This window comes from Rhyacophila brunnea, unplaced genomic scaffold (genome assembly GCF_057557595.1).
Source record: "Rhyacophila brunnea isolate RB1 unplaced genomic scaffold, BYU_Rbru_1.0 scaffold_13, whole genome shotgun sequence".
Taxonomy (NCBI): Eukaryota; Metazoa; Arthropoda; class Insecta; order Trichoptera; family Rhyacophilidae; genus Rhyacophila; species Rhyacophila brunnea.
This window is the reverse complement of record NW_028232785.1, coordinates 18,187,032-18,201,211: the sequence shown is the minus strand read 5'-3', so window position 1 is coordinate 18,201,211 and position 14,180 is coordinate 18,187,032. Positions and strand designations below refer to the sequence as shown.

Sequence of the window (14,180 nt, the reverse complement as noted above, 5' to 3'; positions counted from 1 at the left end):
CCACTCTCAAGTCTGCTTGTAACTAAGGAGTTATAGAGAATTTTTAGTACCGTAACATCCGAAAAGACCCGGGAAGTACGCAAGACAAAGCCCAACATCTTTAGCGCCTTTTTACAAATGGTGGGAGTATGATGGAAGTTCCATCACGTAAATGTCAATTCATTTAATAAGACTTTGTTTTTTGTCAACGGCAACTGCTAGCCAAACCGTTAAATTGAATAATATAGATCCACGTCACTTTGAGAGAGTTTTGAATTATTTAATTAATTATTTATTTAAGAAAACAAAACATTTTTGGACATAACAAATTAAATTCAAGATGATCACAACATTAGATTTACATTATATAACTAATATTATTAATCTCACAAGAGAAGAAAAAAATAAAAAAAAAACAATTTTATACAGTAGGTAAAATAAAGTTTCAAAAACACAATGCAAAGTTCATCATTGTAAATGTCTATGTCTTTAAGGAGCGCATTGACTAGTCCTGCACTCCTCGCTAATGGTGCCCGATAGGCTTGACTCGAGGAAACAGTTCTGACCCATAATAGGTCATAGCTGCGCTGCGAGCACATAGGTAATTGACAGGCGCATATAAATTTGAATTCTTTAGGACGCCAATATTGGAAACCGTTCCTCGTGATGGCAGGCAAAAATGTCTACGAGATTCAAGAGAGTGAAAAGTGAGCATGCCTCGCAGAAAGGCAGTCGGAAAGTAATGGTATAACGAATTATTGAAAGGAAAATATGTTTTAAGAAATTTCTTATGGACACGCTTTAAAATAAGCTTGTAGGAAACGTCATAAGGACTCCAGATAATAGACACCCAAATTCAAGAATACTACACACCAACGAAACATCGGCAATCGCGTTGATTACTCCATTTTTAAAGACTCATTCACAAAGCAAGTTATCCCTGTCTCAATGTGATTGTATAAAAAACATTGCAATATGTATACTTATAAAACAAAATCAGATTATTGCAACTAGAAAACAAACCAAAGAAGTCTCAAGAGATAAATACGAACCGGTGCCCTTTTTAACGGAGGCTGTCCATCTTTTCGTGGTCTTCCAGGTCTACCAGGCCCAGAACCCCTCCCTTTCTTATCCCCTTTATTCTCTACCGCAATCTCAATCCCTGCTTCTTTCAAATCGTTCAACACTTCAGTTAAATCATCGTCATTAAACATGTGGATACCTTCATCGGGAACTTCATCCAAAATCGGCACAGAAACATTATCCGACACGTTATGTATTTTTTTGCCATCCAAATTTGGTAGGATTGTATCGAATAAATTTTGGTTGTCCTGCGTAATTGAATAAAACAATGGATCTGTTGTTATGACTCTTTTCGGTGATATTCTGATGTTGTTGTGGTTGACTTGCGTAGTCGTTATTGCCGTGTTAAGTTGCGGTTGTTGTAGATTAAGCTGTTCTTGTGGTTGTTGGAATGTTAGAATCATCGGTTGTTGCAGCTGTGCATAGTCTTCGAGGGACACGCATTGGTTTCCTAGAGTGTCCTGTAAAAAACGGAGAGGTTTGTTAAACATAATTTATGCAGAAATAACCGCTGGATGAATCAAGTCTTCAAGTGGTAACCGAGGGGCAGAAAATGTCCGAATGGTAGACCTCAAGCTGCTAGATTGATACGATAATTAAGTACAGCAAAACTTTGGATTCTGAGTAACTTGGTCTGCGAGTGTTTTGCAATAACTTTAACTTGTGTCAGTGACCACAACTGAGCTGATGGCACTTCTCTCTGTCTCTCACTCGCCAAGAAATCCTCAAAAGGAGGCATAAACAAATGTCATTGGAAAGGTTTTTTGTTAAAGTTGCACAAATAGAAAAATATGGCATTGATTCTGTTAGTGACAGTGAAAATACTTTGTATTCATCATCATAATCAGCCGGGATCGACCCACTGCTGGATGAAAGCCTCCCGTAACTCCCTACACTCTTCTCGGTCCCTTGTTCTTCGCCGCCACATACATGAACTGAACTTTATGAGTTTGTCATGAGGTAGTCGCACAAATAGAAAAATATGGCATTCATTCTGTTAGTGACAGTGAAAGTACTTTGTATTCATCATCATAATCAGCCGGGATCGACCCAATGCTGGATGAAAACCTCCCGTAACTCCCTACACTCTTCTCGGTCCCTTGTTCTTCGCCGCCACATACATGAACTGAACTTTATGAGTTTGTCATGAGGTTGTATGAGGTTGCCACTGTATGACGGTATTTATCTACTCGCCAAGTGACATTCCAGCCCATTTTCATTTTGCCTAAATCATTTTTATATGAATATTGAAGAAATCATCTGAGTTTTTTCATTATTTCTTATGGAGAGATTCGAGTGCTATGGATTACAAATACGTAATTCCAGAACGAATTATGCTCGCAATCCAAGGTCTGACTGTACTTGCCAACGCAACATAGATGACTGAAAAGAATGGAATCAGCTTAGAGAGACTTTCATCTGATGTAGACGATGAAACAAAACCAATGTGCTGATGATATCAATATCATGACAAAATCGGTATTAAAAAAGGATTCACAATACTAAAAACATATATATAGTGATAACTTCCCAGTGGGATCCTGACAGAGGATGCTCGGAAGTCCTTGTTGATATAGAATAGATTAATACATTATTAAGAATGGTTATATTTTCGAATGAATTAATAAGTTATAAGTTGTTTATTTAATAAAAAAAAGAATACCGTGAATGATACGAATGCATTAAAAATATGAATGAATTAATGTGAATGAGTTGTTTCGAATGAATTAAGTTTGAAAGGATTATAAAGGTGGGAACAGATTAGAAACACGCCACATGACATGTCACGTGCACATCATACAGATGCAACACCACGAAACGTCAGCAATCATATAAAAATAGAAGAATTATTAAGAAAAAAAGCAATCTAGAAGTCATATTGAGTTCATGAAATAAATCAACAAATAATTAAGGTATTTGACGAATTTTATCATCTTTTGTAGGTACTTAACTCACTTAGTGCTGACACTGAGTCGGCGCATTTGAGTAAGTTGGCCATTAGATATAATTAACATGATATTTAAATGTGGTAATTAAATGTGGTAATCCACGGGATAAAAAAAATCGGGATTATGTTTATCAATCCCGGGATTCATAGGTATCGAAAATAGCTCGGGATCCTGGGATTGGAATCCCTAATCTGGACACCTAGGGTACCTATTTAAATTGTTGACACTCTTGATATTATTTTTTTTTTTTGGTGGTCTATCATGCCGTGGTCTGGCAAGTACACATATTGTTTTTCAATTTTGTGTGTGAGTCAGGGTATGGGGACCTAATAGGTCGAGCAAGTGGCTGACATCCATTTCTCGTAAAAACAAAATCTGTTAATACAAACCTCTACTCTGTGGAGGCCCATAATATGATCCTATTAGGATCAGACATGGTCGGAAAATTACATATCAATTAACAGATTCGCAGTGATTGTGTTAATAGGCAATTTCCGATGCATTTTCGAGTAGATAAATTGCTCTTTTGATAAATTCTGAGACATTGTGTGTTCCACTGTTTTAAAGTTCACCTAGGACAGTAGAGAATCTTCTTTCCAGGCCAAACCGAGACAGTTGGCAACCCTTTTTTTCTTTTTCTTTCGACCATGTCCGATCCTAATAGGATCATATGGGCCTCCACAGAGTAGAGGTTTGTATTAACATATTTTTGTTTTTACGAGAAATGGATGTCAGCCACTTGCTCAACCTATTAGGTCCATACCCTGACAGACACAAATTGAAAAACAATTTGTGTACTTGCCAGACCCAGGATTCGAACCTGGGACCCACGGCGTTATAGTCCAACGCCTAACCCGCGTGGCCACCGTATAATATAAAATATATGCTTTTTTTACACTACAACAGGCCATAAGGCCTAATAACAGTAGTGTAGAGAAACAGTTATTAAAGTAGGTAGTACCTAGAAGTGAATCAATCAAATACCTAGGCTTTGAGAAAATCACACGTTATGTAAACATAATGTGACCTCAACGGGAATCAAATCTGCAACCCCCGGATGAAAAGCCAGTGCCTTACGCACTAGGCTACGAGGGCCGCGTACTGTACCGCAAAGATAAATTGGACATTCATACGTACAAGTTTGATAATATATTTGATTACATATTATAATTGACAGTTTTGTCTGACAGCTTGCTTGGTTCTCGGGCCTTTTTACTGGTTCTCCGCCACCGGCCGCTGTCATCTGTCAGTGAGCGCAGTGTTGCCAACCGAACTATAATGATAGTACATTTTGGTTCGCGTACTATTCGAAAAGTTACATTTTCGTCCGTGTATTATTAAAAAAATATAGTACGTCAAAAATACCACAATTTAAAAAATGCTGTCAGCACCTTATGAAAACAGTCTATTTAATTGTGCGAATATTCCCCATTGCTTATTTCATTGCTTTTAAAAGTTATCTAGGTATATTGCGATGTTTAAAGTTCCGTAAAATGTTCGTACTTCAATCACAGCAAATCGTAATAACGTGAAGTGAGGGACGGTGTATAATATAAGATCTCAGTGTGCGATATTAGTCTATGGACGTGGTTTTGCGTTGTATACCTACTCTAAAAAACTAACGTGACAGTTAATGACGGCAGCCGGTGTTGGTATTTTTCGGTCTTAAGAGGTGTTATAATAAAGCAGGGCATCGGAATTTCTCGAATTCTCCGTTATGTTTCTGTGACAAACAAAAAACTTTCATTTTCTACACGTCCTATAATGTTTGCCGAAATACTATAATGGTTTGGACCGTGTACTATAATTCGATGACAAAAAAATAGCTAAAATTCAAAATGGCAACTGACAGATTACGATGACGGAGAACCAGTAAAAAGCACCTGGTTCTCTTATAAACCGACATAACTATCATATAGAAAATAACTAATAAAAATAGAGGTGGACAATATTAAAACAATATAAAACTTAACAATGATAATATATAACTAAGTTATCATAGGTTTAATCTATAATGTAGAAGAGGGTATGAGTCAGAAAGAGTTGGAAACATTAAAAACCGTGCGAAATATTTACCAATCTAATTATCGCAAAAACACGACAAAAATCGCTCTAATTCGATATAATACTCACTTGTGTAAAGTAAATAACATTCGAGACGATATTGTCGCTAATAATTTGGACAGGTCCCGTTATAAAGGCCATATTTTAATCAGCAACGACACTTCCAAGATGAAATATTCACCAATTCGGAATTGCGTGTTTCAACTGAAATTGGTTGACTTATTCATTGACAACACCAAAAAACATACTAATATGGTAAACATGTGTATTTATACTAATTTTATGTGATTATAACATAAAAATAAGCTAGAAGCGTTTAAAGATGTTATCTATAATCTTTCATCTTTGCCATTTATTTCCGTTGAGTTGTCATCTGCCATCTGCCAATGAATTTGTTTACAACTTTTTCTTCTTCTAAAATATGTTTTATGGCTAATGGATGCATTTTTGTTTTCACGGCTAGAAAAAATCATAATAATTCAAAATTAATAATATTTTTCATAAAATTTATTAAAATATAACAGGTACCTACATTTAAATCCCACCTCAACAAAGAATATTTTTTTTTTTAAATTTACTGTTAGTAATTGCGGAAGACAAATTATTATTATTATTGACCGTATGGTTGACATGGATTGAGCTGCCAGAGGATAGTCATCATTCTACCATCAATGATGACGTGATATCTGGTTTCGTTGGGAGTTCCGTATAGGCAGGGACCTCTTGGCGTCTATCAACAAGATGTCAAGCGACCTGATGGTATCGCAGTGATTCCATGGCCGGAAGGAAAATGTATTGTTTGGGATGCCACAATGATTAGGCTTACCATAATCATAAAACTCTAAGACGGGACAGGAACGGGGTATAGGGCAAAGAAACAAATTTAATAATAATTTAACCACCAAAATTTGTTTTATTACCTATTAAAAGTATACTTACCTACAAAAGAAGAATGCAGAAGGTCTGCTGCAGTAGAAATTTAAATAATTTTATTTATTTATTGTACCAGTCCGTTTACATATCGTTGAAATTGAACTTTTTTTGCACCCTTCCCTGCTGTCTCATCACAATTTACGACCAATCATCACAATTTATTTTTGACAATCATTCATAAGCGGAACAACAGCCGGGACAAAATGCCAAACCGGCCTCGACCGATCTGTGAAACCGGGACGCATGGTAAGCTTTAACAATAGATATTATACTCACGGCATCTCACCTGAATAAATCAGTTCAATCGACAGGTTCACCAGCTCTTTTAGCCGAGTCTAACAAAGCTAAAAAATATGATTGTCTGTCACCTAATTAGGGTGTATGTCCCCTGGGTTACCAGACATTTGGACTGGGGACTGCTTTAAAAACGTTGGCTGAGTCAGAAGCTGCCCGTTAATCAGTCGTGACGTGGCTAAAAGCCATGTTTTCATCCAGTGGACGTCATTCGAGAATGCAGTGACGTGCAAAGTGTCGCCCTTAAGCAGACGTAGAAAACTGTCCCTATTCATTTTTAGTTTCTAATTGTGTGCAAATTTGTTAGGTACTTATAATACCTATTTTATTATTTATTTTCGGCTATTACACATCATCTATTGATACTTTCATCATTTCCACAAAACCTATACTCGAAACAGTGATTTTTAGCTACATGGAGATCTGTGGCACTGGCAGGTTGGGAGGCACCCCTGTGAAAAATTTGTCTGACCGATAAACCACCATCACAACACAGAAATATCAGGATTGTTTATGTTTTGATTATTCTTTACACGTTAACGTGCCGATTCTGTCTAATGAAGCGATAACATTGACAAACTTCCACAGCTCCCAAAAGTTGTGATAAGTATTAATTATTGTATTCGTTCTTTTATTCGCTGCCCCTATGCAAAGCACGACCTGCCGACCCATGCAGAACATCACTGCGTGAATGCTTATAAAACAGGAGCAAGTCAGAGCGTTCTCCGTGAACGCATTCGAGGAGAAAACATGTTGTTCGTGACTCGAATGACTTAATCAATCAGAACAAGATATGAATCGTAATTGGCTCATTTCACATGACTAATCTATACTCACCGTATGATTAAATTAAGATTACTAAAATTTATTATATTAACTAATGACTCAAATAGACTATGACAATCGGTCATATATATGCCGAAAAACCCGTTTCTTATATTGGCGTCCTGTGTCACAGAGTGTAAATATGATATCATAGACTGTCACATATATGTCAAACGATCTGATGCTTCAAATACACTCTATGACGATCGGTCATATATATGTCGAAAAACCCGTTTCTTATGTTGGCGTCCTGTGTCACAGAGTGTAAATACGATGTCATAGCTGTCATACAATATGTATGTATAATATGTCGGAATGGCATAGATTTGATCATATACACTAAATCGCTCTTAGCATATATGTGCCCGATCGTCATATAGTCTATTTGAGTCGTATAGTATCAAAAGTAGAACTGTCGCATATATGTCGAAATTGAACTAAGTATGCCACATTATTCTTCGGATCATAATGTATGACTAGCAATATAATATTCGAATTAAAATCATATCTGTGTGGTATAAAATCGTGAAAGAAAATAGGGCTTGGTATCAAAGTTAGAACTGTTCACGTCTTTGGAAACACAAGTAGAACTGTTCGGTTTCGACCAATCACAGAGTTGCCCTAAGTGACGTCACAATATGCCCGCTCATACATATCGTTCAGTTGTGACTGTTGACATGCCGTGTTTAAAGTTGAGTTTTTTATGGTTTTTTTTTTACCAAAACATATAAATACTGATGGCTAGTCCCCTCATGGAGTACCAACCAACACCAGTAATAATAAACAAAGGTCGCAAGAGTAGCAGAAATCCTGAAAAATGACAGGCAAAAATCGAGAAAGTTGGCAGGTCAGTGCGTGTAAAATCCATAGGCGTATCTACATCAAATGTTTTGAAAATATTACTTATTAAATATTTTAATTTTATTTTATTTATCCAAGTTTAAACTATTTCAAAAATATAGTGCTAATTCTTTTTCATCCTCGGACGAATGAAACCTCAGTTGAAAATTTTCCTATAAGGATAAACCACTCCTGATTCATTAAATAAAGTGGATTTTAGTACAATTGTTTTTATGAAATTTTATTTATATTATTAAAACTAGATTAAAACAATGTCCCCCCTCTCCACCAACAAGAATAGTTTCTATAATTATTTGGATTGTTTTTGTTCAATTTTTGTTTGTGTTCTTAAATCTTTTATTTATTTTCTGTGAATTGCTTATTTCATTCCTTTTTTCTTATCGATGACATATTAAGTTTTCTGAGTCCAAAAAAAATATGAAGCGTTCAAAACGTTAGGGGAATGTTTTAGTCCAGGTAGAGAATTTATATCGATCAAACTACGGGAAACTAAATAATATTATATAAGAAAAATAATAACATTGATACGATTCGTCCATTTACAGTTGCAAAAAGTTTGCCAAGTGAAAGAAGTTTTTGAATAAATTATTAACTAAGCATTATGGGCCACAATGGTAAACTTTACATAGGTACTCTCCAATTCGATAAAAAAAACATTTGATGAAAATAACTCCCGGAATAATTTACGAGATTCGGGGGACGTGAACTTAGGTGAAATACAAGATGACATTCTAAATGAACTTATAGTATAGATTTTATTCCGTTATTATTCTTAATACCTAACACATTGGAAAATATGTCCTATTTTCTTTATTATAAAATATGTCATACAATAATATCTCTGTCTCCCTGTATGTTTATGGTTTCATGTTATTTTTTTAATACCCACAATATTTAATCAATTTAAAATTAAAGTACTATAAATTTTATGTAGGTACCTATTAAAATTGAAATCAATAAATAAAAAAATACAATATTTTTATTATAATGATGTACTGCACTGGTAAATTTGAACTACTTCTTAGTGACGTCATCCACAATTGTTTGGGATCAAATACAGAACGTTACACAACCTTGGTAACAAAGACAGAACTGTATACTATGTGAGTATCAAATGTAGCACTCTTCACTTTTAAAGCATCTATATTTCATTATTTACAACAATCAGAATTCTGACATACGTAAATTCTGTTGTGTATTTTTAATTTCTAAAAGTAGAAAAATATTTTATGCTTTTATAAAACTCAAAAATCCAACAAAGCGTTTTTCGTCATTTTCTTGAAACGATGAATAGTGCACAGTTCTACATATGATTCTATACGACTCATTTGAGCCTTCAATGTTTTTCGGTGTAAACACCTCGATAATTTTATGTGACACTCTCACGCCTCCTATCATAATTTTTTTTTGACATATATTCGCTTTTATGTAAACGGAATGGAATAGATTTGATCATAGACACTAAAACGCTAGTGACATATATGTGCCTGATCGTTATAGAGTATATTTGGTCGTTAAGGGCTTGCGCAGACAGAGAGCGGTCGGAGTTCTGCGTTCAACCGACCGTTGACCGCTAACGTTCAGGGACAGCAGACAGGTGGCGGTCAACAATAAGCGTTCCATTTGTTTACAAACGTTGTACTGACACAAGCGCTGCATAATGCGAGACCGCTATATTCCGACTGCGAGTGGAAGTGAGAAAGCACCGCTGTTGCGTACTCACTCCCCCGTGTGGTTTCGCTCTATGTTGTGTGACTGCTCAAATTCCTATGACGGGACTGGACGGGAGGTACGGCGTTCTTTGTAATTCCGGGCATAGAACTCCAGAACTCTAGCGTTCCAATTGACCGGCGCGGTCTGACCGCCGGCTGTGTACCCATACAGTATGAAGTCCATACAGTACAAAGAACGCCGAACTCCGAACGCGGAACGCAGACCGCCTGACCGCGCTCTGTCTGCGCAAGCCCTTAAACTCCTATAAAGAAATGCTGCACTATGTTGCGTGCAATGTTGGGGCATAGCGCGCAACGTTGCTGTGTTACATAGACTATGTTGCGCGTCATGTTGAGGGACATTTTGTCACCTAGTGATTACCAGGCTTTAGTTAGAGCGATACTAAGCGATAGAAAATAACAGTAAAATAATAACGGTGAAAATAATTAAATTCATCCTATGTAATTTGTGCGCAGTAGACAACATCGCAATCTGCGTAATTTCATGATTAAGTTGTTTCACTATAATAATAATTTTACGTTTGATACAAAATATTTTTTATTACTTAAAATAACATTATATTATTAAATTATATTAAATAAAAACAATAGATTAGACATAATATTATCATGGTGACTGTTCAAACAAATAGTCCAATTTGTAAACGATAATTCTTCCAAAGAAGTCGGTGCTAGAATTAAATTTGACAGTCATTTGTTTGCAGGACTTAGTTGATTCCAATTTAAAACACTGCACGGAATTTATGTCTTCGGGGTAGAACGGTTCAGTTTTCTTAAAGCCTTCTTCGTCAACTGTTATTAATTCGCAATCCTTGCCAACGAAACCACCCTGAAAAAACACATATAAATATAATTACATCATAATAGAGAGTCAGTCAGGCTGTTATGAAATAAATAGTGCACACTAAACTTTGTCAGTCATATGTATTTGTTTTCATTGAACCAGTGGCACATCCAGGGGGGGCTAAGGGGTCCTGGCACCCCCCAAAAATGAAAATTATCAGAATGATTTTAAACATTGAAAGGCAATAAACTATACCTTGAGCATAGACAAATAAAAACACGGCAAAAAAATGATTTGTAATTACTCTCCAGCACCCTTTTTAGAAAAATTTCTTAGATTTTAATTTCTAACACAAAAATTTCGATACACTAATGTCGAGTATTTTTAGAAAACCATTCCCTAAAGGAACTGTCAAAAAATTCTCGGTGTCCACCCGAATTCCGGAGTGGTGTAGGTCATGGCTGGGGAGGGCTGATAGCGCTCTAGCTTGGGGGCCCGGGCTGTGGGGGGTCCGGCGTGTCGGGTTGACCAGATAAGTGAGATAAACACACATAATAAATTAGCTTTAATAGTTAAAAAAAGTCGCCTGCGGCGCTATTATACTTCACGGCCATGAACATTTTCAATTATATAATTGTGCAATATATTTTTTGATTATTATGTGTCGATACTCGACAACTCCATTATTAAAGTAGATGTATTAAAAATCGCCAGTAATTCACAGTATGAGTACCCTTCATTTGAACTAAAACACAATTTGAAAAACGTTAATTTAGTGTTTCACACTGCCTTTAATCTTAGCGGTAGGTAGGGGGCCTACCAAATATCCTAGCCTGAGGGCCTATTTCATGATGTAGGGACCATGGTGTAGGTACACCGAGTGTAATAGACAAAAGGCCGATAAACGAAAAATTAGGCTGTGAAGAAGAAAAAGAGCCTATGGGACTAATTTACATTCTCCTCCTTGGGCCCCCCCCCCAATATTAAATCCTGGGGCGCCACTGCATTGAACTAAGAATACAAATTGCAGATGGAGTAGGTTAGTTTTTAAAAATCAATTAAACCCTGCCTACGCCAACTCATCATAGTGAAGGTAGGCTGTGGAGATCCGACAAAAAAGTGTACACTATCTAAAATTATATTTTTGACAATTATTTATTACGGCTTGTTTACGCAGGGTTTAATTGAATTAAAAAAATTAACCAACACTATCTGTAATTTATAATATTAGATCAATGAAAACAAAATACGCATGACTGGACAGTGGCTGGTGGCGGAAATCGATAAGAAAAATGAATGTGAATTACCTGAAATTGAATTTGAAAGGAGTTGACTTGTTTTGGTTCGGGAAATTGAATGGCTATCCATTGAGGCGAGTTCTGGTCAGAACACCAGCAGGTTTCTATGTTATCATCAAACATGAAGCCTTTCCCGTACTGTGACACATCTTTGTTGAGCACGGAGCTTACCCTGAAATAAGAATGCCGGCAAATAAAATAAAAGAAGACATAAGTAATAATATGAGCTATGAATATTATAAAATATATATTATAACACATAAATCCACATAAGTTAAAGGTGTTCTTTATAAGTGTGTGTACTTATGTACGCGCGTTTGAAGTTATACTTCTTTGGCATAATAAAACAAAAACAAAACTTGTGATGACCTAGATTCTTCGACTAGCTCTTAATTATCTTGTTAAATTATACACTCAAGAAATAGGGCTGCTTATTAGAGCGCCGTTTGTTTTATTTCTATACACTTTAACTTATATTACTAAATTATATTATAATTATTTCTCGTTGTTTTTATTTTTAAGGTAACAACTGTCACTCTGATGTTTAATCGTTTGCTTACATAAGGAATTGCCAAAGGCCGACAATAATAAGTTCGTTGCCTAGGCAACAGAACAATAATTCTACTATCAAACTTGCGTTTGTATACAGCTGACTGATTCGCAGCTAACTTCATACTGTCAATTACTTTCGTAACAGCTCTCAATTTCAATTTCTACAAAACGCCCCAAAAGAAGTATGACTTCAAAAATTTAAAAAATGCGACGCCCAACGAGACTTGAAATTAAAACCATTGGATTTGCGCCAAATTTCATTTAACGAATTGTTCATTTGAAAATGCAATTTATAATTCTTTGAATTGGCTATTTCGTAGTGTTTCTATATAGAAATATCAGTACAAGTCGGCTATGGGGAAGCCAGCGACAAACACATTTTGAAAATAGCCGATATACTAGATTATTTGTTAGGTTCGGTTACAGGTTAGGTAAGGTTTTCATTATTGAAATTCATGATTTTTGCCAAAATCGGCTATGACAATTAACGCGGTTCACGCCTGGCTTACCCATAACCGACTTGTACCGAAATATCCTGTTTATTTAGTCTAATTTGAGACCTTTCATGGTCCATGGAGGTACTAATCGTAGACGATCTCATATTGTCAACAAGCTAATAGTATGTTTGTTGTTTAATACTTTAAAATTCACTCTATTTCCATCTAAAGACTGTTTAATTTTATATTTTACCTGCACTGAAACTTTTGCCCTTCCAAACAGCTAGTCATAGTGAAAATTCGAAATTTTCCAGTTTCTAACATAAATTTTGACAGAAGAACAAGGTTATGTTTATCTCAAATAACATGCTTTTGTTTATGGTATGAATATGACGTTTTGGTTTATGGTATATTTGGCTATTTAATGAATAAATTCGCAGTCGATCAATTAGACGAAAATTAATTTTTTTTCTTTATTAATTATTTTAATCGTCATGATGAATTTTTAAATTAATATGTTGTAGATCGCCTATATTACAAATAATTTTCTTACACAACATTACATTATATGTAAATTTTAAGTCACCTCAGTGGCGCACCCAGGGGGTGGGCCAAGGGGCCCTGGCACCCCCCAAACATGAAAATTATCAGAATGATTTTAAACATTGAAATTGAAAGCCAATAAACTATACCTTTGGGCTTAGACAAATAAAAACACGGAAAAAATGATTTGTAATTCTCCAGCACCCCTTTTAGAAAAATTTCTTAGATTTTAATTTCTAACACAACACTAATGTCAGGTTTTCAGAAACCCAATCTTTAATGGAACTGTCAAAAAATTCTCGGTGTCCACCCGAATTTCGGAGTGGTGTAGGTCATGGCTGGGGAGGGCTGACAGGGCTATAGCCTAGGGGCCCGGGCTGTGGGGGGCCTGGCGTGTCGGGTTGACCAGATAAGTGAGATAAACACACATCATAGATTACCTTTAATAGTAAAAAAAGTCGCTTGCGGTGCTATTATACTTCATGGTCATGAACATTTTCAATTAATTATATAATTTTGCAATATATTTTTTGATTATTATGTGTCGATACTCGACAGCTCTATTATTAAAGTAGATGTATTAAAAATCGCCAATAATTCACTGTATAAGTACCCTTAATTTGAACTAAAACACAATTTGAAAAACGTTAATGTAGTGTTTCACACTGCCTTTAATCTTAGCTGTAGGTAGGGGGCCCGCCAATCCTAGCCTGAGGGCCCGTTTCAGGATGTGGGGTCCATGGTGTAGGTAATAGACAAAAGACCGATAAACGAGAAGAAGAAAAAGAGCCTATGAGACTAATTTACATTCTCCTTCTTTGGCCCCCCCCAATATTAAATCCTGG

At 35.8% G+C, this 14,180-nt stretch overlaps 2 protein-coding genes across 3 annotated transcripts in view; both read right to left on the bottom strand.

Annotated features, from left to right (window-relative positions):
- The window catches only part of LOC147076755 (uncharacterized), a 36,287-nt gene extending 30,824 nt beyond the window's left edge, over positions 1-5,463 (bottom strand). For both annotated transcript variants that reach the window (XM_085940431.1, XM_085940432.1), the window contains exons 1-2: positions 5,145-5,463; positions 1,032-1,523 (exon numbers count right to left, since the gene is read on the bottom strand). In XM_085940431.1, coding sequence (XP_085796557.1) covers positions 1,032-1,523; positions 5,145-5,216 — 564 coding nt within the window. In that variant the 5' untranslated portion in view covers positions 5,217-5,463. The remainder of the gene's footprint in view (positions 1-1,031; positions 1,524-5,144) is intronic.
- Positions 5,464-10,246: 4,783 nt separating this feature from the next.
- LOC147076754 (nuclear receptor 2C2-associated protein) lies at positions 10,247-13,173 on the bottom strand. The gene is made up of 3 exons (XM_085941345.1): positions 13,046-13,173; positions 11,813-11,975; positions 10,247-10,550 (listed from the first exon to the last, which is right to left on the bottom strand). The coding sequence occupies exons 1-3, from the start codon at positions 13,114-13,116 to the stop codon at positions 10,329-10,331; spliced, it is 456 nt and encodes a 151-aa protein (XP_085797471.1). The 5' UTR covers positions 13,117-13,173; the 3' UTR covers positions 10,247-10,328.
- Between the last annotated feature and the right edge of the window lie 1,007 nt (positions 13,174-14,180).

Bases quoted from the DNA above. Each gene is read 5' to 3' on its own strand.
- LOC147076754 (XM_085941345.1), bottom strand. From the start codon at position 13,116: ATGTTAGAAACTGGAAAATTTCGAATTTTCACTATGACTAGCTGTTTG. The intron at 11,976-13,045 runs GTAAAATATAAA...TTCTTATTTCAG, and splicing joins GGGCAAAAGTTTCAGTGCAG to GGTAAGCTCCGTGCTCAACA. The intron at 10,551-11,812 runs GTAATTCACATT...GTGTTTTTTCAG, and splicing joins CCTTTCAAATTCAATTTCAG to GGTGGTTTCGTTGGCAAGGA.